This window comes from Anolis sagrei, chromosome 1, assembly GCF_037176765.1.
Source record: "Anolis sagrei isolate rAnoSag1 chromosome 1, rAnoSag1.mat, whole genome shotgun sequence".
In the NCBI taxonomy this organism is placed as follows: domain Eukaryota; kingdom Metazoa; phylum Chordata; class Lepidosauria; order Squamata; family Dactyloidae; genus Anolis; species Anolis sagrei.
The window spans coordinates 213,757,865-213,782,673 of NC_090021.1; the positions used below are offsets into that span (position 1 = coordinate 213,757,865).

A 24,809-nucleotide genomic window follows, 5' to 3' on the forward strand; every position below is an offset into this window, starting at 1 on the left:
CCATTTTCCAACTTTTCCTAACATGGGGTAAATTGAGATAACCTGTTTTGCCCCATATAATAAGTCTAGAATTTCCTTGGTGTCATCTGAACACCCAAGAGCAATTATGGTCAAATTCGGAACATGACACTAATGTAGATATTCCCTCAGTTAACTTTTGTAATAGCATATAACAACAATAAAAATAATATGCAGCAAATGTATTTAAAATAGTACATAAGAGTACCCATGAAACTGCTCATGCATATAAAAAATCAGTTTCCAGCTGTATGAGTGGTACTACAATCCATGCAGTCCTGAAGCATTCCAGAAATGGATGCTTATCGTTTGCAACAAATGTTAAATTCAGTTACCTGCATGTGAACGAGAAAAATAAAGTTTGAGGATGCATGACATAAAAGATGGTAGGAGATGTTTGAGGTGATTTGACAACAAAATATGGAACAACCCATTAAAATGTGCTTGAACTATTGATAGAAAATCTTGTTTTTTCTCATGCATTCCACAGAATGTTCTTGTCTTATATTGTTTGCATTTGAATTTATGCATTCATTCTCTCATCTAAATTCACGAAAGTATAGTTATCCTATTCACGATAGCAAGCTACCTCTCTTTACTACTGTTACACTCACAGAAATGTAGCACCATATATAGTTGTAGTATCTCTAAAGAATGAGGAGTTGAAGTAGCTATGATTAGATAATTATTTCAGGCCTGATTAAATTCATCCTGTATTATTTTCCTCCAGTAAAGGTAGAGGATGTTACTTAAAGCAGGAGTTTTTGACCAAGTATTTGTTGTATTACTACAGAAATAAAGGCAAAGAAATATATGAGTGTGACTTACTGTATAACCTTCCAGTGAATTATCATGCAAACACGGTTTCATTTCAGACAAAAATATAGCTTTGTGAATCACACAACAGTTTCTGTGCTGTTTTTACATTTTTTTAAAAGAAAATGTCAATTTCAGATCTATGTAATCAGTTTGGCTGAACCCCGATTGCCCTTACAATTGGATGATGCTATTCGACCAGAAGTGGATGGAGAAGAGGTAAAATATATTATTTTTAACATAACCAGTAGTGTGTATGAGTAGTCCAGCATATTTTAATAGCTGGTATTCCCCATTTCATTTTAAAGCCCTTGAATTTTGGCATCATTAAACATTGCTCACTCTCTTGTTTATACTCTTTCAGTACATAGATGGGGGAAATAGTTCTACTGCTAATAAATTGCTTAGGGTTGTTAGATAACAATGACTGTTACTTCAAGGTCGTACGCACTGATACTTCACTACCACATGTACAATATTTTTGATGGTTCTGATTTTTTTAATATGAGGAAATGATTTTTACAACCATCATTATGTCATCTTAATGAGGAAAGAGCTGGACAAGATTTAGATAAGATGTTCCAGTTTTCATTATTAGCATGTGAAGTGATTTTTTTTCAATATAGTTATGCTGTTCCATGGTGCTTTGGAAAATGTCAGTGTCAGAAGGTCCTAAATTCCTTCTGTTTTTTACCTCTGTTTCTGAAAGCATAACCTAATTGTAACCTCAATTAAATTGGATATCCTAAATACATATGGTTTTAAGAGCAGGACCACAGTTTTGCAGCACTCTTCAAAGCCAAGAAAGAATTCAAGCCAGGAATAGGGATTTTTGAACTACAGATCTCATTATATTTCCTCAGTTGCTGTTGTGGTTGGGATTGAAATGCACTGCAGTCCAATGTAATGTGAAGAGCCACATATTTCTCCTCTTGATCTAAACAAATAGTTTTGCCTTTCTACTTTGCAGGCACATCTGTATTTGTGCTCTTTGCTAGGGTTGATTCAATACAATTTAATCCCATTGTCTTCCCAGAATTCAACCAGCTCTGGTCTCCCACCAATAGACAGGAATGATGATGGAACCAGCTTCTATCTGCTACTCCAATTGTTTACATCTTGCACTTCTGTTTTTGTACTTAATCTATAAACCAGGAGCGTAGGAAGCTCCTGTTAACGGTACCTTTTGTGAAGGCCCAATATGCTACACAGACCGCACAGCTGCTGTCTCTTCACATAGTCAGCTCACTTACATAAATATCCTTAGCAGGTGTCTGTGTCTCAGATACTGAGAATCTTTGGTGTGGGCAGCTTGTGACGTTTCCCTTAACTGTGCTACAAAGCCAAAGATTTCTTACACTATAAAACTTACGCATCTTACCCCACCCCCCACCCCTCTCTCAGTGCTTGTGGTTTCACTGTGTTTTCTATTTCAACTGTTCAGGAAGGAAGAGCTACTGTAAACCAGGATACAAGATTGGACAACAGAGTGATTGACTTAAGGGTAAGATGCCATTGTGTTTTCCCTGACATCAATCAAATGTTTAAGAGGCAGCAAGCAGACTGGTTGTAACCATTCAGAATTCTCAAGGATTTGTATTATCTGTTCACTAGAGCAGAAATCAATGGTTAGTGCTTTTAACGAAAACCTTTGACTACATAACACAAAACAGCAAGCTTTGGGGTTTGAAAAAGCTGTTTTTGATATATCTCAGAAGAAAAGAATATCATGTTTGCTGTACACACCTGTGTGTGTTACACAGTGGCCTCTAATCATTTTCTTTGTTTAGAGCAGCCCTCAAAAATGTTGTAGTGTTTACTGTTTACATTCAGCCATTGCTCTCCTAAATCTACGGTTGCTTTGACGCCATTTGCAATAAGCTGGGCTTTTTTGACCCTTGCTATTTGATCCTCATTGTAGAGTCACAATCCACAGTAACAAAATAGTGTTACTTCAGTGTGGCAAATGTGAGAGTTCGCCCATTTGCCAGGAAAAAGAAAATCCTAAAACAGTTTAGGCATGCGTGCATTGTTCAGTTAACCTTAGTGGCTGAGGGTGTTTGGACTGCAAGATTGACTGAACACTAAAGTAAGCTCTTTTTTTTTCACAAACATGCAAGGATAGGAGGAATGTATTAATCCTGGTGACCCCTGCACACATTTCCTTAATCTTTCTGCTTTGAGAGGGCCACATGAGCACCCCAATTCCCTCAGTTCAGACTCCCTTTTAATTCCATAAATTGTGTTAGATTTTGATATAATCCTGTATATGGCTTTTGGCTTAGATTCTTGGGTTAATTGTCTTGTTGTCCTGGCAATGATGCACTTATTTTAAAGTTTTAGATCTGATGTGTTTGTGCAGGACTGTATGTCCCTCTTCTCTCGAGCTAGTCATTGGCCGTAATAAAGTGAACTTGAACAGAAGAAGAAGCAGCCTCCTTTAAGCATAGAGACTCTCTAGGTCAGTGGTCCTCAACCTGTGGGTCCTCAAGTGTTTTGGCCTACAACTCCCAGAAATCCCAGCCTGTTTAGCAGCTGTTAGGATTTCTGGGAGTTGAAGGCCAAAACATCTGGGGACCTACAGGTTGAGAACCACTGCTCAAGGCAATCCACAGTGATTCCCCTCATATATGTTTATTTCATAATGCCTGAACATAATGCATTTGTTATAGTCCAGGCTTTACGTCAGACAAGAGGCAAAAGGGAGACCCATGGAATTGAACATGAGTTTTCTGCCAAGTACAAATATCAAATACATAATGACTGTAATCGTTTGCACAGTTACCTGGGAGTAAAGTCCTTTGATTCTGGTAGACCTATATCATGAGTCAGTGAGTATATATATTTTTTGCAAGACCTAAATACCCTAAAAGTACTATATCCCACCTTTTTTTATAAGTAAGATTTTATTTACATACAATAACAACTTACAGTGTAAACAAAACACAAAACAGTGAACATTTTACAAACATAGCTGCACCACCAAGGCCTGAACAAGTATCCTTTCCTTCACCATGTATTTATAAATCAACCATTAATCAAATCTCATACCCAAAATTCCTGACCAACAAAATTCTGTTGTTTTCCATTTTCGCTCTCTAAGGCGTATTTAATAAAGACCGACCAGTATGCCTCAAAATCTGATCTGTTAATTTCCCCCCTGAATACCCTCATTTCCATTGTTAATTTATCATTTAAGGCTACGTTCCATACCTCCCTATACCATGCTTCCAGTGTTAGATTAGTTATTATTTTCCAGTTCTTTGCTATTATAATTCTTCCCACTGTGAGTAAAATAATCACCAATTCTTTCTTACTTGTTTCTAAATTCAGCTTCGTGGTGTCCATTAATAATGCTAACCTAGCATCCAGCGTAATATTTGATCCTATAATGTTGTTTATCATGAGTCAGTGAGTATATATTTTTTGCAGGACCTAAATACCCTAAAAGTACTATATCCCACCTGACCTTGAAAGCTAAGCAGTCAGCCCTGGTTAGTATTTGAATGGGAGACTGTCAACATATACTATGGGTACTCAGACCTATTTCCAAGAAAGGAACTGGCAAAACTACCTCGTAGTATTCCTTGCCTAAGAAAACTCTATGTAAGTCATAGGATTGCCATCAGTCGACCAGTGGCCTGAAGACACATACGTGCATATTGTGCTGTAAGTTATTTAACAGCATGTGCTTAGATGATAGTTTTCCATGTCTCATAATTTATTGCATAATCCTACACTCTATGCTAAAGCAAGTGAGAAAGCAAGTTTATTGAAGCTTTCTCACAACTATTTATCACTAATGTGGTGATTCAGTTAAAAAGAGTCAGTGTAGAGACGTGATTGTGTGCAGGTCTGCAGTTTTGCATACATGATGGGATAGTTGTGTTGTATGTTGTAGAAATATTGCATAAAACTAAGGAGAGTTATTTGAGGTGGGGTTTAAAAAAAATGTTATGCTCGTGTGGTTGCTTCTCTGCCATGGCTGGATTCCCACCAGTGGTTTAGTACTTGAAAGATAAGAGAGAAGTTACTTCCGGTACTTAAACCACCTGGAGCTGTTTCTCTTGACAGTTTTTTTGTTTTGTTCTTTTTGCCAGCTATGATAAAGTCTTACGGAATTGTAGGGTTTGATGTGTTTCTTTTTGTGTGAGGGTATTTGGACAGAAAATAGAAGTACCCCTATTTCAAAGGGGGGGGGGGGGGAAATGCTATAGAAGCCAGGGACTTTCATCAGTTTAAAAAGATATGGGCCTTTTGTATTGGCATTTTGCAGAAAAAGATCCTACATCAAGTGAAATAATATCCTTTTTCAGGAAATCTCTGAAATAAATCCACCAAAGTACAGGAAAAATACTAAATGTTTATCAGGCCATATTTACTGATTTTTAAATAGACAAAACCATTAACTTCTCATCCTACTCTGACTCTCTCTCTCTCTCTCTCTCTCTCTCTCCCATTTTTTACTTGTTTGAGTGAACCTTGATGTGACGGCATGAGAACATACCAGGAACTAGTTCCTGTTTAGTTCAACTATGTGGTATCCCGTGCTTTGATTCAGGAACTTGGATTCAGTTTATGTCCCTTCATTAGTTCTTTCCCTGGTTCTCATACATTACCTTTACAGAACCATCCATTTAACTGTTAACTACTTCTAATATTCCAGAAGCTCAGTAACAAAGTAGATGTTGTTTAAACCTACTGTCTATCAAAGCATAAGTTAGACCTGGTATAGGCAAACGTTGGCCCTCCAGGTGTTTTGGACTTCAGCTCCCACAATAGGAATGGTGGGAGTTGAAGTCCAAAACACCTGAAGGGCTGAAGTTTTCCCATGCCTGGGTTAGATACAAGGCGAGCAAGAATTTCCATTCTTGATTGAAACCGGAGGGGGAAAACAGTAACATTATTATGTCAGGGAGAAATCATTCCTTAAGTTGTACAGTATGACCAAAGAGAGAGAGAGAGAGAAGGAGAATTAAAACACTATAAAATCGGAAATGAACATTCGGTTTTCTGGACCTTTCTTACATGTATGCTTCTTCCTTAATATATATATTTTTATATATATATATATATATATATATATATGCATGCGCTGCACATTGTATTTAGAATATCTTATAATAACCTTGACCTATTGGTAACTGCAACCTCTCTATTCTATTAAAATGGACATCCGTAGAATCCTGCTCACAGCATTTCCTCCAGCTGTAAATAGCATAAACATATGATAGAAAATAAAGGCAGTTACTGTTTCAAACCAAACAAGATTCTAACAGCCAGATTTTTTTATACAAGAATTCTTGTATCACTTTTCTAATCCAGATTCCTCAATTAAGCTATGTCCTTTAGCCATTGCCTCATTTCTGATCTCTCAGAGATGAATTTAGATCTTTTAGTTAGAAAAATAATCATTACGGGCTACATTCCATAATCGCCTCTCAGTTGCTCAGATTTCATCACTGCCTCTCCTTTGGACATATGCTTTGCCTTGACTCTTTAAGTTCTATGTCTGTAATTTTAAAATTCATTATACATTTTCCATCAGGCTGTCCTGGGATATCATCTCCATAATGTAAGAGAATAGTAGTGGCCTTGGGCACAAACAACGCCGATTCCAGTCCTTTTTGCCACAGAGCACATTGAGTAACCTTTAGCCATTCACTGCATCTCAGTCTATTTAGCATTATTCACAGAGTGATTGAGAGGATAAAAATGATGGCTAGAAGGACTACTTAGGCTGCTCTTCCCTGCATTTATTGGAGGAGGAATGGTGAAAAATGTTTCACAATATGTGAGAAAGTGAGTTTTTACCAGTAAAGATACATAATGGCTCATGTGTAGTGCTATGGATGAATGCTGCGGATGAGTAAACTCTTAAGCCTGTATGCTTAGCTTGTCCAATGTAGATTTCATCCCAAAGGAAATAAAGAGCTAACTGTTGAGTGCAAAAAATACCAGAATATTATAGGCTGTTTCTTTCTGCTGCAAAGGTCTGTATAATGGATGGCTAACTGTCTGTCTTGCACCACCAATGTATACCACCTGTCTAGTCAGGGTCATCAATGATTGTTCTTGATTTGGAAGTGTCATCTTCCTGAAAAATCATTGACATGTCTTCTGAAGAAATTCAGCAAATCCTGCTGATGGTAGTGGTTCTACTTCATTGCTTCTCTCAAGTACCTGTCGACTTACGGAGTACGAAACTGTTTTTCATGACAGAAATGTGACTTTGGTGAAAAACCACTAGAAGATAGGCTGAGCAAGTGTGGATTGCTAGCTTCAGCACTATAAAAGCTGCTTGTTTTGTTTTAGGCTTAATAATGTTGAAAATGTCTCATTTAGCTTCTGAGTGAGTAACGCCCCAGAGTACCCATGGGAAGGCCTTGTCCAGTTCCTCATTTTGCAAATCACTTGTATTAAATTAGTCTGTCAGATATTATATATTTTTATCTGTGTTTCTTTGAGTTTCTGAAATGAGAAGTATCTGTGCACAGGTTTGCATGAAAATCACATACAACCATATGTTGTTGTTTCTTGTGAAGCAAGTTCTGTTCATCTGCATGGGTGTTCTTTGATACTTTTAAGTTTCAGATTCAAATGTTTATATTTGGAGAACTTTTAGATCCTGCATCTATAGGTTCATGAACTGAGGTTAAGACTTGGGGAAACACCTTGGCACATACAAAAAAACAAAAACAAACCTAAGTTGCATTATTTCAGTGTCTGGCCCTTGGTCTTAGAGTGAAATTCAATAGGGGCTTGCTTGCCAGTGGAAAGGGCACTTCTGGCAGATCAGATTCTCCCACACTGCTGTAAAAGACAGAAGAGAGGACTGGAAAGTGACATTGCATGAGCATATATGCTTTTTAATTATTTTGAATGGAAGCCATAGTGATCCCTAATTGGAGGGAAAGAGAACCCTGTTTCACTTGAAGAGAGAAATTTCTAAATTTAAGAACCATGCTGTGGAAGAAATTGCACCTTAATTAGAGACAGATCTTTCAAGAGGTATTGCCGGACCTACATTCTTGTTTGAAAAATATGAAAAATCTTGAAGTAACAAAAGTTATTTTTTCTAGGCAGTGCCCTGATACATTGTGCTATTTGCTAAGGCCTCTGTACATATCAGTGCCAAATTGAAAGATGATGTGAGGTTACCTGAGAGATGGGCAACTTTGGGTCTTCCAAAGGATTCGACTATAATGCAATTTCCTAGTAGATCTCTATCTACAGCTGATAAGAATTTCAGTCCAACATCATCTGGAGGGAAACATGTTATCATCAACCATGTTAACATGTTACCTTTTGCATTTTGAGCTTTGGAACTACCATACATATTCATGTATACCTCATGTATATAAGTCGACAGATTTTGGGACCAAAATTAAAGATTTTTATATGATTCATGAATAAGTCAATGGTTATTCCATGGAGAGAGGAAGGTGCCAGTGGTAACTGTAGAGACCAGCAGCCCCTGGCTGTCAATGTAATTTCCTCACCCAGACATTCAAAATAGAGGAGGTTGGTGCTTGTAGGTTCTCTCGTAATGGACTAACTAGTGCTTCCCAACCTTTGGGCCTCCAGGTGTTTTCGACTTCAACTCCCAGAAATCCCAGCCAGCTTACCAGCTGTTAGAAGCTGTGAGAGCTGAAGTCCAAAACACCTGGAGGCCCAAAGGTTGGGAACCACTGGTAAGCTCTTGCCTTTTGCCTCTCTACTCAGAAGCAAACGATCCCTTTTATGATAAGATACAGTACTTACATTGACTCACAGATAAAGCTGACCCAGTTTTTTGGGGTTGATTCTTTGATCGAAATTTCTAGACGTATATATGAGTAACGTTAACAGATCTGATTGGAGCATCTTATTTTATGCCTACATCCCAACTAGGAACTGATTATTTAATTTTTCTGTTGTCCCTTTTGCTTGAATCTCTTACAGAAACAGTAAATCTGGACCAATGCTGTATTAACCTCTAGACTTCAGGTGTATTTATTGCATGGGATGAGGAGCAGGCAGGAGTAGGCTGAATGATGTACTGGTTCCCTGTACAAAAGAAATCCTAGTTGTACTGGGACTTCTTTGTGTTGAAGAGCTCCACATTGTTTGCAAGATCCCCACCTGCGGTACAGCCCAGACACAGGCTTATCACTTCAGTGAGAATTAGGCCATAGCATACATATTGGCTTTCAGATTACACAGGGAAGTTGCAGTGTTTTCCTTGAGCTTTTGTTCCCACATGGGGACGTGCACGCACCCACACTAGGGATGTACTTGAGAAGGAAGCTAAAATAATGCCTCCAGCGTTCCAAAAGCAATACTCATTTTCACATTTTATGAACAAAAGTATATAACGCTAAAGCTAAAAAACTCAGAAGTAATTTAGGGCTTAGTTTTCAAGCTTAAACTCCAGGAATGTATTCAAGGTGTTCTTTATTGCCTTGTACAATCTTGAGTTCCTTACTGTAGTATTTTGTGTGTGTTTTAAAAAGATATTGAAAAGGTTATAAAAAGAATTCTCTTCTGATCACAGCAATTTCTTAATCTATCACTTGTCTGAGGTTCAGTTAATTGCATGCAGTTGTAAATACAGATGCGTCAGAATCATATTTTTATGTCTATCTGGTTTTTTTAAAAGTCACATGATGGACTACTGGCTTGGCAGATGAACTGAAATGCAGTCATTTTCACATAAATAAAAGCCAATTCAGAAAAGTTTAGTAAGCATAGATTCTGCAAAATGATACAAGTCCATGTTCGCATTTTAAAATTTGCAAGTAGGTTTTTGTTCAGCATTTGCTCTATTTGAGCGGTGTCTCTAAGACACACCCTTCAAATAGTCTTACAGATGACTGCTGTCACGAATAGTACTTATATACCTTCTCTGAACTCTTTCCCATCAACTGTTCCATCTGGTCCCGAGGTCTAGTGTGCTGACTCTCCTGGATTTTTTAGAAAAGAAACATTCCAATTGCTCAGAAGCTTAAACATTGCATAAAACATGAGCAGCTGTGCCAGTTGCTAGGATGGCTCATTTAAATATACCTATTCCAACGGTCTTAAATCCAGTAGCTGCAAAGGTATCAAAAAGCGGCACTTTCCTGGGAAGGGGGAGTTCTTGCTTGAAATTTGTCTGGTGGTTTAGGCAAATTAGCTGTTCCTGTGTTTTCTTGCAATGTGTCTTTCTATATTTATAGAAAATGATCTCTCCAAACCAAGCTGCAACTACAGCAGGAGATAGGTAATTAGCAGGGAAAGATGGTGAATCAAAACAGTTAAAGACCTTTGGATTTTGTTTGTTTGTTTACTACTCCATGAGCACAAAAGTCACCAAATAGGGCAGAGGTGGACAATGGGTAGACTGTATAGTAAACAGAGGAAGAAAGGTTTGTACACTGTCCTCTTGGCTACCATAAATTTCACTGAATGAGTTGTAATATTCCTACTTTCAGAAATGTTAGCAAAGATTGCTGGATGCTGGATCAGCCCTGTGACATATTCCATTAGTATGCCTTCCTTTTCAAGTACTGGAATTGGATAATCATGGTATAGTAATTCATTGTGATTAGACACTGCAGCTTCCAAACACCCCTTTCTTCCTTCCCACCCTGGTGTTTTCCCTTATAGAAAAAACTTATGCCGGAAGAGCAGGGAAGGTGTCAGTTCTCGCAGATTTATTTTTTGCATCTTTTGGAATCCAAATTGTTAATATATCTTCTGTCTGATTCAAATTCAATCTGGAGGAGTACTACTTATTTGTCCATCTTCCACATCTGCTCAAGTCAGTTGGAGTTGATTCAGTGTAGATCTAAATCTAAAGCACACCTATACTAAATAGAGAGAAATTAAAATAAACTGATTGGGATGCATGTTTTTTTCAGGCTAACGTTATCTCACTTCTGAACATGGGAAAGAGCCTTAGTTTTGATGTTTCATTTCTGACTCTGTAGCTACCAATGTAGGGAAACATAAAATTAAATTGTGGAATGCCAGTTAAACAATTAAACATTGGTCCCTTCTAATGAATTTTTGTAATTGCTTTAAATAATATGTAATTTTTATTTCAGTTAAATTAATTGTGGACTTGTGCAGAAAATTGCCTTTTTAACAACCCACAACTCAGTTTTGTTCAAATTATTTTTGAGGACTTTCTAGAAGTGAGATTCAGACAACTGAAGAGATGCCTGTGCCTGAACCAAGTGAAAATACTCATATTTCTAAGCCTTTGACATGCTGTACAAGTAATATAAAATGCAATATAAAGGCAAACCTGATGTCAAACTTCATATCTTAAAATATGTAATTTGTACATGTACAGAGGTGTTCTTGGCAGTTATTTAAGGTGCTGTGCAAGAACATGAAGCTTTTTCTTCTGCTTTAGCCAAATGTGGAAAAAAAATCAGATCATTCTAATGCTTAAAGAAAAAAGTCAATTTTGTTTTAAAATTATCCTGGGGGAATTTGATGGACAATTCTATTTTACAATAAATTAAGCAACTGAACTAAGTTTAGCCTTTGTTCATCTGCCATATTCTAACCATGTTCCCTTTAATGGCAAACCCTTTCTGATTCAATTTCCAGTTCTCCTTATTTTAATGTGCTTTTTTAAAAAGTGATGATTGTCTTCATCAAATAGTTTTTCCTCAACCTTTCTACATCAATGATGTTTATAATTCTGACAGTTCTGTTTCCAGTATTACTTATTCTGAGTGGGATTACATATTTCACCAAAGTGGACAAAACCAAATTTATTATTGGATGAAGGTTGAGGAGTAGGGAACTGTTTTAAGACAGCATTCGCCTTAAAAAAAGTTAATTGGGCCAGATTAACTTCAGATAAATTTAGCTGTTTGCTGAATTATGGACATTTCAGATTCTTTTCCCTTTTTAACATAAGGCATCTTTTTAAAATGCCTGTAAAATGTTTATATAACGTGTATTAAATGATTTCTTGTGTAACAGTCAAGAGTGTAGAAATATATACCGTCAATTGAAACAAAGTAGTACCCAAATGTTACTTTATTAATAGCAATCTGAGTTAATGCTCAGTTATATCTGAATTTCCTCTCTCCATCTATGTATTCTCAACTGAGTTCAGCTTCTGTAGCTAATGATAGTTCATTTGCTGCCTTCAAATGAATCAGTTTGATTCCCAGTACACATGTTTGTGTATAACTTACATAGAAAGATTACTTCTTCAAAAAATCAAGAGTCTGCCATTAAAGTTATCCATTGTTCATGAAGTCCAAGTTCAAAGAGATTTTCCTTAAAATTAAATGAAAACATCTGTATAGGAGGCCTCACATCCAAAGTAGCAGCGTTTCAGACATTACACCAGATTGTGGCTGTAGCTTATCATGTTGCCTAAATTGGAAAGCTATGGTTTATAAACCACTGAATCCAAATTGAAAACATTGATTTGAAGTGAGCTTAAAATATGATTTCCATAAACTATGTTCTGAAGTAATTTCCCAGTTGACAAACAATCAGTATGGCTATTTCACCTATGGTAGAAGCCACTGATTGCACCAATGGAAATGACTTTACAGACCTGAATAGATTAAAACTTAAGAGGAGACTGTAGTAGAGCACAGTTTACTGTATGACAGGACTAACTTTTTATCCATTTCTGTCATATTGTTCCTAATAGTCCCACCCTTGGGGCAAAATATGGCCCAGTTCCTCCATCCTGTGGATTCCAACAGCAATGATGTTCACTCTCTTGTTTTGTATTATGGATGACCTTGTCGGTGGGTGTCCCATGAAATTCTCTTTCTCTTTTCTTAATTACTGCAAGATGCATAATGTGCCATAGGTCTAAGTACATCAAAATGGCATGTTCTTAACATCACTGTCATCTGTACTTTGGATTGTTTTGTTTACAAATGTGATTACGTTTCTAACTTCCTTAATTGTGTCAGAGCTTAATTTCCACCAGTCAGCTGAAAATAGGACAGATTGCTCTGATCTGTTAGCTTTAGGGACCCAGTCTGATTGTGGTTTAGATGCTTAGTTAAAAACAACAGATCCCTCTCTGCCCCATTTTAGTTTACTAAAAGCTTCCAATGAAGCAAGCTTTGCTTTAAAGAATGGAAGCTGATCTATATATTTTCAAAGTGGGGTTTTATCTCTCTATCTCCTCTCATGCGCACATTGGTTTATGTACACATATGTGGCTTGGTGGCATCTCATATGAAAAACCACAAGTCTCAGATATCTTGAAAAAGTAATAAGAGTCAACAGAATATTATGACGCACATTCTTTTCTTTCTTTTCAGTGAACAAAACCACAAACACCTGCAACTCCTGCAGATTCAGTGGAGTTGTAGTTGGCATGGCTTATTATTAAAGCTAACATCAGTTGTTAGTTTGACATTGTCTATGAATTACCCAGCAGAACATTTATTTTAAACCTCTGTTTTTAACATCTGTTTAGCACATAGATATGATAACCATCTTATTAACAACCTCTGTGATTTTTGAAAACAAGTTTATTTATCTTTTGGAAGAATATGCTGGAGAAACGTTTGTCAGGGGATTACCTACTTCCTCCTCTCCTTGTTCATGATGATGATGATGATGATACTGAGATTGTTCTGCATGTAGTAAACTTTTGTTCACTGAGTAGGTGTCACAACATAAATATGCTTCCATTCTGACAACACTGAATGTCCCTTCATTGTATTTTCATATACAGTTTAGTTGGTGCTTTTATCTGACATGTCTTATAAATGATTTGTGTATCTATCCTGGAAGAGTGAAATAAACACTTTGGAATAGATTCAGCTACTTGTGGGTTTTATATTACAAGTGTAAGGAAAGTGTGATCCTCAGTGTTTTTGTTGTTGCTCTCATCAACCCCCTCCAGCATAGTTTATAACGCAGATTATTGTGAACCATTGACATTTTGGGGGCAGGAGAGGTTTTCCATTATTTTGTACAACACAATTATTCTTAGGCTCTGTACCTGTTTGTGATAACAAATCATCAGCCGCCACTCTCTTTTGCTGTACTGTGCAATACGGATTTTCACCTGCAAGTTGTTTCAAGTTATTTGCAAACTCTGTCTGAAAGATAGGGCCTCCTTGACTAGTAAAATGTCCTTGAGAAATAGTTAATGATTTTCATTGTTCTTATCAAAGCATGTGATAATAAGTTATAAATTTTAATGTATTATCTTCACTTTACAGACCTGCACTAGCCAAGCTGTCTTTCGTCTTCAATCTGGCATTTGCCAGCTTTTTCGAGAAACTTTGATTAAAAAGGGGTTTGTGGAAATACAAACTCCAAAGATTATTTCTGGTATGTACTTGTTTACACTGGATTCAGATAAGTTCACACTTTGGAGGCTGTAAATGTCTCTGAGTTGTTCGATGGGCACTTATCACTCAGGCTAGAAGCATTAACTGATTTTAAGTCATTGATTATAAATTGAAACATTTTTAAAGCTGAGTCGCTCATTCAGAGGACTAGCATTTTCTTTTCTTTGTTGAAAGGAAGAAACTTTCAGTCTACCCAAGTTGTTATTTAGTTTTGTATTTCCGTTTTCAATCTTTTAAATAAAGCTGTATGAAAGCAGTTAAATCTTGTCCAATTAGTGTTCCAAGTTGCCCACAGCATGCCAAGTTGTGTGCCTTGTGAATCCAAGGACCCCAATATGAGACAAAATAATTAGAATTTTATTGAAACACGGATTGCATCATCTTCATGCTTAACAAATAGCCTGAATGTCTTGTGTCATATTCCTTTTGTACCGGAGAGTTGGGTCTGTGCCACAGAAAAGAGGAGCTTTGAGTTTGGGAGATATCTCCATTAAAGGCTTCTGTAGAAGACATGGACCATTGACAAAATGCAATGGATCTGAGTGAGATAAGTTAAAAGTGATGGGGATTACAATTTCACCATGGAAGAAGAGGCATAAAGGTTAATTAAGCATGTCTAAAAAATTATTAGGCGAATTATGGTTGGGTGTTAAATTTCAAGGAATCAGAGTAAAATAAAGAAGGTGCGCTTTGTTTACACCTTCTTTATTGTGCTTTGTATGACTTTGCTTGGACAGATAATTCAGAAACATGCTACTGGGTTTCCCTTCCTTATATATACCATTTTCTTTGTTTTTCAGCTGCTAGTGAAGGTGGTGCCAATGTATTTACTGTTTCATACTTCAAAAGCAATGCCTACCTTGCACAGTCCCCACAGCTCTATAAGCAGATGTGTATTTGTGCTGACTTTGACAAGGTTTTCTGCATTGGGCCAGGTAAAGAAAGTTATTCATTCCTTTTTTCTCTCCCCCCCCCCCCCCCCAACCTTAATTACAAATGCAGCCATCTTGTCTCTGGAGCAGACGTGCACTAAATGTTAGGACTATGAGCATGTTAAGCCTTGCAAGGCCTTTTCCTTTCTAATCTGCAAATCAAACAAAAGTTTCATGCAAAGTCTACTAATCCATGTGGCTGCTTGACAAGGCTTGCAGGCGGAACAAATGTAATATTCAGCTGAAATAAGACCCTGAAATATGAACAGAGTGATGGTGTTCTCTAGTGGCTGTCGAAGTGTCATACAGCAATTTCTGGCTGGAAATGTGATGACTGGCTGGATGATTGCATTTTCAGTGAACCGAAAGCAAACCTACCAGCTTGACTGTACTACAGTTTCTTAATACACATTTGCTAGAAAATGCGCATTTTAAACAACACTGTGCAGATATATTATTGTGTGCTGGGTTTTTTTCCCAAATCACCTAAGTTCAGTATTAGTAGTGTAGGTGTTTATGTTATCTCCATGTTTCTATAGAAGCACTCCAGATATAGGTTACTGGGAAATTATGCTCTTCCTTCTATAACAGAAGAATAGGTTCACCTTCATCCACTTCTTCCTACCCTAGATCTCTCAGTACCTTCCTCTCATTATATGAATAAATTGATACAAAGACTCTAGACAATTGCTAACATAATCTAAAAGACAGTGAGCAGGTAATTATGCTGAAAATGGAAAACCCTTCAATTAAGAACTGGAGTGATGTTGTGGAATACACAAACTGTTTAAGGCATTTTCACCATTTTTTTTGGTTTCACCAGTCTCCTTATTGGCTTAAATGTTTGGCAAAATATACTAAAAGGTCTGACAGCTCCTTGAAAGAAATATGATCTTCAGCACCCATGTTTTCCAGTGATCAAATTAATTATTTCTCTTTTATATACATATACTAATGTACTGAGCCCCCGGTGGTGCAATGGGTTAAACCTCTGAGCTACTGAACTTGCTGACCGAAAGTTGGACGGTTCAAATCCAGGGAGCTGAGTGAGCTCCCACTGTTAGGCCCAGGAGTTCAAAAACATGCAAATGTGAATAAATCAATAGGTACTGCTTCAGCAGGAAGGTAATGGTGCTCCATGCAGTCATGTCGGCCACATGAACTTGGAGGCGTCTACGGACCACACCGGCTCTTTAGCTTAGAAATGGAGATGAGCATCACCCCCCAGTTTAGGCATGACTAAACTTAATCTCAAGGGGAAACCTTTACTTACTAATGTTCATGCTTTTGATATCTATGGAATTAGTATTAGCCAGATGGTCTTCATGACAAGAGTTATGCTCTCTCTGATATAATTCCACTTCTTATTTAGTGCACAGTCCACAAACTAAAAGCATTTGAAACTACTGAATGACTAATTTTTAAGGATTTACTTATATAAATCAGTTGCAGAAGAATCTTAGACACTTGATTTTCTAGATTTTTTAAAAATATATGCATTGAAACTGAATTGTGAATTATGTTCTCTTGTTTCCAAAAGTTATGGAAGATGGTTGTTTAAAATCCAGCATTGCTTTCAAATGCAGTTTATACTAGCAATGATAAGAAAAGGCAAAAGTGAGAGTTACTACCAGAGCATTACCAGGTCATCAATATTGATAGTTGAAAAACTCTGACAGTAGAGTTCTGCTTCCAATAAGAACTATTATTTTTCAGCTTGCTTTTAGAGTCTCTCTGAGGCTGGCTTCAGTAATACTAATAGATAAATATATAATGATAGAGCAATTTATAAAACGTTTTTTTCTCATGTAGTATTTAGAGCAGAAGACTCAAACACTCATAGACATCTGACAGAATTTGTTGGTCTGGATATTGAAATGGCCTTTAATTACCATTATCATGAAGTGGTGGACGAAATTGCAGACACCATGGTGCAAATATTCAAAGGTCTTCAAGAAAGGTAAAATGAAGTGCTTCATACTGCTATAGAAATGAAGGAGGAAGATGTTATAAAAGTAGTAGGCAGTACAGCTTACGCATTGACAGGCAAAGATATAGTTAGTGCCTGTCTTATACTTCCAATATTGTTGGATGGGAGAAATTCTGTACCATTAGTGTCAGTCACAGTGCAGCAAGTCACTGTATGGATGGACTACAAGCAGTAATATGAGAGAAATTTTGCATTACCTATTTGGGACAGATAGAGTAAATATGAGTCTTCTTTTTAATCTTTGTATATATCTTAAAACATTTCTTCAGCTGTAAACTGTCTGTATCTTATGGACATACCTGAGCGATTTTTGACACTACAGTTAATTGAGATGCAAACATCCTCTTCTATAAAAGAACAAAATGAGAAAAGATCCTTCTTTTTGTACTAAACACTAGAGATTGGTGTAATCGACCAATTGATTGTAATCCACCAATATCAATTGAATGATATGTTCAAAATAAGCAGAAAGATGAATTTCTCTCTTTAGTGGAGAATTAACGAACATATTTTGTTGCTGTTGCAAGGAAGTGTTAACATGAGAAAGGATTGGACAGACACATAAGTTGGACTTTCCTGGCTGAAATCTCTAACAAATTCCTTCTTATTTTAAATTATATGCCTTAAAAAATTAATAAGATATGACTTTGGTTCACTTGCTGTGCCATCAGCCTCCTATTGGCTCTTTTTAAAGACAGAACCTACTTGGCAAGTGCAATTTCTTCATAATTGTTTTAAGTTTGTGTTTATCCAAATGGAATGTATTTAATATGGTATGGATTTTTGCATAACTGTTGTAAAGTTTAAACTGCTTAGTTACTTACAGGAGAATGTATAGTATTTTTTCACATATATAATGTCACACATTAGTCACATTATCTCAGAGTTATCCTTCCTTTTGCAGCAGGAGGAATAAAAGTAGACGGTTGCATGATGTCAGAGTGAGCTCTAGTGGCAAAGGATGGTACTGTCTTTCTCTTTGGTGCTCTTCCTTCGCTGAAAATCCTATTCTCTGTATGCAGGTTTCAAACTGAAATCCAGACTGTGAACAAGCAGTTTCCATGTGAACCATTCAAATTCTTGGAGCCCACTCTGAGACTGGAGTTCCCCGAAGCTCTTGCCATGCTTCGGGAAGCTGGAGTAGAAATGGGAGATGAAGATGATCTCAGGTGCAGTCATACTTGGAGGAGCTAGCACCATCTATAAGCAATTTAGGTGTAACTAGATCTGATATAATCGTATTGCATCTCTTAACCAGGATTCTTACTCAAGCTTCTATTTTTGCAGTATTTGTTAGTTTTATGAATTGCTATATACTGTTCACATGCACAGAATAGCGCTTCAATAGGAATAATCAGGAAGGAGAGCCACCTTTAAAAAAAAAACCCCTATAACTATGGAGTATTTCCATTTGAAATTGCACATAGAGCAAGTTGAAGAAAAGAAGTGGAACAAGCAGAATTCAACATGAACCCTTAGTCAGTTAGAAGTAAATACAGGGTTAGTCAAAATGAATAGGCCATATATATATATATATATATATATATATATATATATATATATATGGCCTATTCATTTTGACTAACCCTGTATTTCTTTAATGCATGCATATAGTTTTCAAATAATGAAGACACAACTCCAGGTAAATTAGTGGTAGCATTTTCCTTCCTTTTTAGATTCTTCTCTTCTCTCTATAAGTATATGTTATCTTAAGAACAAGCCTCTCTTCAAAAGGAAATGGTACAGCATTTCCTTCCATGATGTAGCATATCTACATACCAAGTTGAAAGAGTGTCATCCAGGAGTGAATAAAATAAAACAAAGCACACCTACCTTTAAGCCCCTTCCCCAGCAAGCATATCTAGCAAATCTTTCAAAATTTAGCAAGCCTTTGCCAAAATATAGTCGATAAAAATGTAAATGTTCAAAAGGTAGCCCATCAGGTTTTAGGCTCCATAAAGTTTCACAGACATGCAAAGTGAGGGCCAGACATTGCTCAAATCTGACCCTGAGTATCTCTGTTTTCAGTACCCCAAGTGAGAAGCTTTTGGGTCGTTTGGTGAAAGAAAAGGTAATGTGTTTTAATCTTGGTAACTCTGTAATGTAGCATTAACATGTTCTAACCAAATTTATTAAGCAGTACTAGCCACACAAATATTTTGTATCTATTTTTAGCATATCATTATATACGCTGTTGTATACTAAAAAGAATATTATTATAGGATTCATGTGGCATACATTTAACTTAAGCATATTGGATTTAATTGGGAATTATGTATCTTGAATAGTTTTCTTTGTCCAAAGTGAAGAGTAGCATGAAACTTGCCATGCTTATATGTATGTTTCACAAGTTCCTTTTCAAATTTAAAAGAAAATGTTTCATTTTATTAATATTGTTTGCAGTATGACACCGACTTCTATATTCTTGACAAATATCCACTGGCTGTAAGACCTTTTTATACGATGCCAGATCCAAAAAATCCTGTAAGTAAAGTCCTGTATTTCTCATTACTTTGAAATATCTTATGAATCCATTGCTGAATAGTTTATTTTCAACTGTCAGTATGGGGTATATACTCCAACTGCACCATGAGCATGTAGCAAGTTTTTGATCTTTAATTTTGTGTTAAAGGGGTTTGGATCACTCCCTTAAACTCTGAATTGTTTACGTTAACCCTGTTTCCAAGCAGTGATCTTACAGCATATTTATAGGCTAAAAGTTATACGAGCAATCCCTAAAGCAGGTCTAGGGTCTGAAAGAAGCATATTACAAGTAATAACACCTATATTTATACTTTCTTTAGATACTTCGTTATCATTTTTAATTTATATTGTTTTTATGAGGACGAGGGGCTTGCTGGAGATGTAAGAAGGTGAAGGGATCTTTTTTCCACATATGGTGGACCTGTGGTATAGTTCAAGAATTCTGGAAAAAAGTGGTGAAAAAAACAAACAATATGATTAACAAAAAGGTCAAGAAAAACCCGGAAATCTATTTAGAAGGTGTATTGGCACAGGAGAGGAAGAAATTTGTCAATATTCCTTTGTTGCTGCAAGACTAATAATAGCCAAAACGTGGAAGGAAGAAAAAGAGTTAACTACTAAAGATTGGAGAGATAAATTAGTAGATTATATCCAAATAGCCAAACTGACAAATAACAGCAGAGGAGGAAATAATGAAGAATTCACAAAAATGGAGGCTGGCACTTGGGTATCTGGAAAAGAAGGCAAAGGTAGATTTGAAGATTGTCATAAAGGGGATTTGTTGAAAAAAGGCATATGGGTAGTTGTGGGTTAGTTATGTGATCCATATTGAGGGGTGTTGGAGGTCATGGGTTCACAGGTGTGGGGTTAGAGGAACAAGAAATGCTAAGGTATAATAACTGTACAGTCAAATTTGATTTTTCACCTATTTAACTGACTGTATATTAACTGTATACTATTTTGCAAACTTGCCTGCTTTTTTATATACCTTTTTTTCTTTCTTTTTTTTTTTCTTTTTTCTTTCTTTTTTCTTTTTTTTTGGGGGGGGGGGGTCTGTTGTCTACTTTGTTTCTTGTGTACACTATAAAACAATAAAAATTACACACCCACACGTTAGCCACCTTGAATCCCATTGTTGGAAGAAAGAAGGCTAAAAATGAATTAAATAAATAAATGTTAATTTCCAAGATAATAACAACACCATTACAACTACCATGTAGTGCTGGAGTTGTCACAGCAAGGAATCCATGTTTATTTGTATGAATTAGAGCAGTGGTTCTCAACTTGTGGGTCCCCAATTGTTTTGGTCTACAACTTCCAGAAATCCCAGCCAGTTTACCAACTGATAGGATTTCTGGGAATTGAAGGCCAAAACATCATGTATTAGAGGGATCAAAATGTTTATTGTGCTTATCTTAGCTCTCTCTTTGTGTTTTTATAGTCCTTCAGAATGAAACAATACAATATAGTTCTCCACTGATTACTTAAAAACAACAACAGACCTCATTGCTGTTGAAAGCAGTGCAGAACCTTGATTTCTGCTGCCCACATCATTCAGGATTGGACTCACCAATGTAGTGCAGTAGCCATTGAATGTTGGACTAGGATTCTGGGTGACCAAGGCTTGAATCCTCAGTCAGCCATGAAAATGCATTGGGTGACCTTGGGCACCTTGTACTTTTTCAGTCTCGGATGAAAGCAGTGACAAATATCTGAACTAATTTAGCCAAGAAAACCCAATGATTGGTTTAGCTTAGGGTCTCCATAACTTGAAACAACGAGTCTGACACACACAACTGCATAATATGTTAGGCTTAGGGCAGTGATGGTGAACCTATGGCACAGTGCCCTCTCTCCTGGCACACACACCATGACTCACCATCCCGCTCACCTACCACACTCCCCACTTGCCTGTCCCTGCTCTGCCGCTCACCATCCCACTCACTCCCGCCCCTGCCCCATTTGCTCCCCCCCCCACCTGTGTGATTTTACATTTGCACTCACAGACCACAATTTTTAAAGACAATTTCACTACCATTTGTTAAAGTAGTGTCTTTTCTTTATTTTCAGAAAACATCCAACTCCTACGATATGTTCATGAGAGGTGAAGAGATTTTGTCTGGTGCTCAGAGAGTTCATGACCCACAGCTGCTGACTGAAAGAGCCATGCATCATGGAATTGGTAATACCCCAATTATAGCTGCTTACTGATAAGATGTGTATTCAGCTTTTAAAAATTGATTTCCAGTTCAGTGCATGTGATCAGGTGGGGAAGGGATCTGAAAAGCTCAAAATAGAGAACTTGGTTATTTATGTGCAATGTTGTGTGGGTGCTATTCTAATACATGCGTTGGCTGATTGGGCTTAATAGCCAATAAAAGCAGTATCTGTCAAATTGTTCTTTCATTGTCCAGCAGAATATCATTTTAACAGGATTTTAGCTATAGGCAATGGCTCTATGGAAACTATCCTAAGGAATTTTCTTCTTCAAGGTTCTTGTTCTGTAGAGCTTCCCAGTCTCACTATGAGTATACTTAATGTTGGCTTGGATATAGGGGATGTTCAAAAAGTGGATCGGCATACCACTAGACCAGTGGTTATCAACCTGTGGGTCCCCAGGTGTTTTAGCCTACAACTCCCAGAAATCCCAGCCAGTTTACCAGCTGTTAGGATTTCTGGGAGTTGGAAGCCAAAAATATCTGGGGACCCACAGGTTAAGAACCACTTCACTAAACCTTAAGGGCAATCATTTCCTCATTTGATGAGTGTGTAGCTGTAGCTGGTATTGCAGAAGAGGGATCCAAATAGATTTTCCTAGACTAGTAAAATCTCAGAGAAAATAAATGTGGACACAGGGATTGTTTTTTCTCTATAGCAGGGAAGAAAAAAATATGGTCCTCAGAGGTTGCTGGCTTGAAATTTCCATCAGATATGTCCAGACATTGCCAATGGTGAAGGCTAATGAGATTGGAAATCCCAGTATATGTTACCTGCCCCTGCGTTGGAACAATATCTTTCTATGTAGCCTTTAAGAGAGATTTCTCTTTTGAGAGAGTTTTAGATTTCTTTGCATTATTTGTGTAGTGTCTTTTGAGGGGAAAAAGCCATCTGATTATATCCTAATTGACTGGCTTCCATCCTTCCTGCCTCCTATCCATCCATCTTTAAGGGGCAACAAGTTTAACAATACATGGGTTGCTAACCTTGGATTTGTGCTTTAAAAACATTTAGGTTTTATGAGAAGAAGCCTTAAAGCAGCCTTTCTTTTGAATAGTATTGGTTCTTTAACTATAAATTGGTGTTTTTTGCCCTATGATGCTAATAACAGTTGGGATTGAATAAAAGTGAATTACTTTCTTTTCAGATCTGGAGAAAATCAAGGCTTATATTGATTCATTTCGCTTTGGGGCTCCTCCCCATGCTGGAGGTGGCATAGGTAATGTCACTTTTTTATTCTTTTCCAGTCTTTTATTAATATTAGATGGAAGAGATCTGTTTAGATGATTGTGCATTTGAGCTGAATTTAGAGAATTAATCTGGATTTGGAAATGATTTACATTGAGAAATGTTATCTCTGTTTTTCTTTTTCCCGGTATTGGAGAATTTAATGACAAAGAAAGAAAACAATAGTCTGTCTAATGGGCATATGGTCGTCCTGTTATGTCCGATAATGCTATATAGTCTATAATTTTAGGTGATGGTGCTCATTTGAGGCAGCCTCTTCCTCCTAGTTACAAGCAATTTGAGACATGGTGGCCAAGGTTCTACAATTTGAGCAGCTGAACATCCTACTCCTCTCCTCCAGTAGTTCTCAAGCTCTTTTTACCAGTGGGGAAGAAGTTGGGGAGATGATACATACCATGAAGAAGCGGCTAGATCAGGCATGGGCAAGCTTTGGCCCTCCAGGTGTTTTGGTCTCATAGGCTGTTAGGAATTGTGGGAGTTGAAGTCCAAAACACCTGGAAGACTGAAGTTTGCCCATGCCTGAGCTAGACTGACCCTGGTGAAGGAATGGGACAGAGCACTCATGGATAGCTGGAGGGTGCCCTCCTTCCCCCAGGAGCCCAGAGCACCCATACCTTAATGGTCTGAATTGCTTGCCCCCCTTCCCACAAGTAGAAGGAACAATATCCCTTTCCAGTCCTGATGACTGCCTGGGAAAAAAAGTTCTGATATGGAAAGAAAGAGTAAGATAAAGGTCTTATAGAATTGGGTTTGCAGCTGTCATTTAATGTGAACCTGTGAACAGAATGTGAGTTTCCTAATTACATTTATTTATTTATTTGAAACATTTATATTCCATCCTTCTCACCCCAAATGGGACTCAGGGCGAAGCACAACATATATCCGGCAAGCATTCCATGTCGGGACATAAAATAACTATAAATATACACAAATCAGTTCTATCTACTTCAAAATTAGTTGTTTGAAACCATCTCAAAACACCATGCTGGCTCCAGTCAGCGGAGTGGGTTTTGTATTATTGCCTTATTGCAGTGTCCCAAAGGCTTGGTTCCACAAGGACCGAAGGGAGGGAGCTGATCTAATCTCGCCAGGGAGGGAGTTCTATAGCCAGGGGCAATCACTGAGAAAGCCCTATCTCATCTTCGCCAAATGCACCTATGATGGTGGCGGGATTGAGAGCAGGGCCTCCCCAGAAGATCATAGTCTTTGCGGTGGTTTGTAAAAGCAGATACATTCGGACAGGTAAACTGGGCCAGGGCCATTTAGGGCTTTATAGGCCAAAGCCAACACTTTGAATTGTGCCCAGTAGCAAACAGGCAGCCTGTGGAGGTGACATGGGAGTTGTGTGTACATCCTTGTGCTTTAGTGCTAATCAGAAGAAAGAAGTGGAAAGCAGATATGTTGGGTGAGAGGATACTACCCTCTGGATCCCTGCCACTTCCTTTCCCCCCAAACTTGGTTTTGTACTAGTCGTGCCTGCCTGACAGGGACAAAGAGGCATCTGGGGATGTTTCCTTTTACCCACCAGTGGCCATGAGCTAACCAGCTGCTCTGACTGCCATTTGCCTTCAGTGGTGCCGATATCTGTTGTTATTAATATGCCATCCTATTTCCCAAAGTGATGCAATTAATGTAAGCCAAAGAGAGTGGATCCGTCCTCTTTTTCTCTCTTGTGCTTTGGCTGCAAAGAAGAAAGATCAGAAGCTTTCACTTTAGGTTTTGATTACTACTTTTATTTAATCAAAACCTGACTAACTGCTGTTGGCCTGTTTACAATCC

The 24,809-nt window shown here is 37.5% G+C and overlaps 1 protein-coding gene across 1 annotated transcript in view; it reads left to right on the forward strand.

Annotated features, from left to right (window-relative positions):
* Positions 1–24,809, forward strand: part of DARS1 (aspartyl-tRNA synthetase 1) — a 53,420-nt gene that overhangs the window by 27,073 nt on the left and 1,538 nt on the right. The window contains exons 6-15 of the mRNA XM_060776053.2: positions 973–1,053; positions 2,279–2,338; positions 14,028–14,139; positions 14,960–15,094; positions 16,904–17,051; positions 18,104–18,250; positions 19,110–19,152; positions 19,485–19,565; positions 21,636–21,747; positions 22,930–23,001. Of these exons, the coding sequence (XP_060632036.2) occupies positions 973–1,053; positions 2,279–2,338; positions 14,028–14,139; positions 14,960–15,094; positions 16,904–17,051; positions 18,104–18,250; positions 19,110–19,152; positions 19,485–19,565; positions 21,636–21,747; positions 22,930–23,001 (991 nt within the window). The remainder of the gene's footprint in view (positions 1–972; positions 1,054–2,278; positions 2,339–14,027; positions 14,140–14,959; positions 15,095–16,903; positions 17,052–18,103; positions 18,251–19,109; positions 19,153–19,484; positions 19,566–21,635; positions 21,748–22,929; positions 23,002–24,809) is intronic.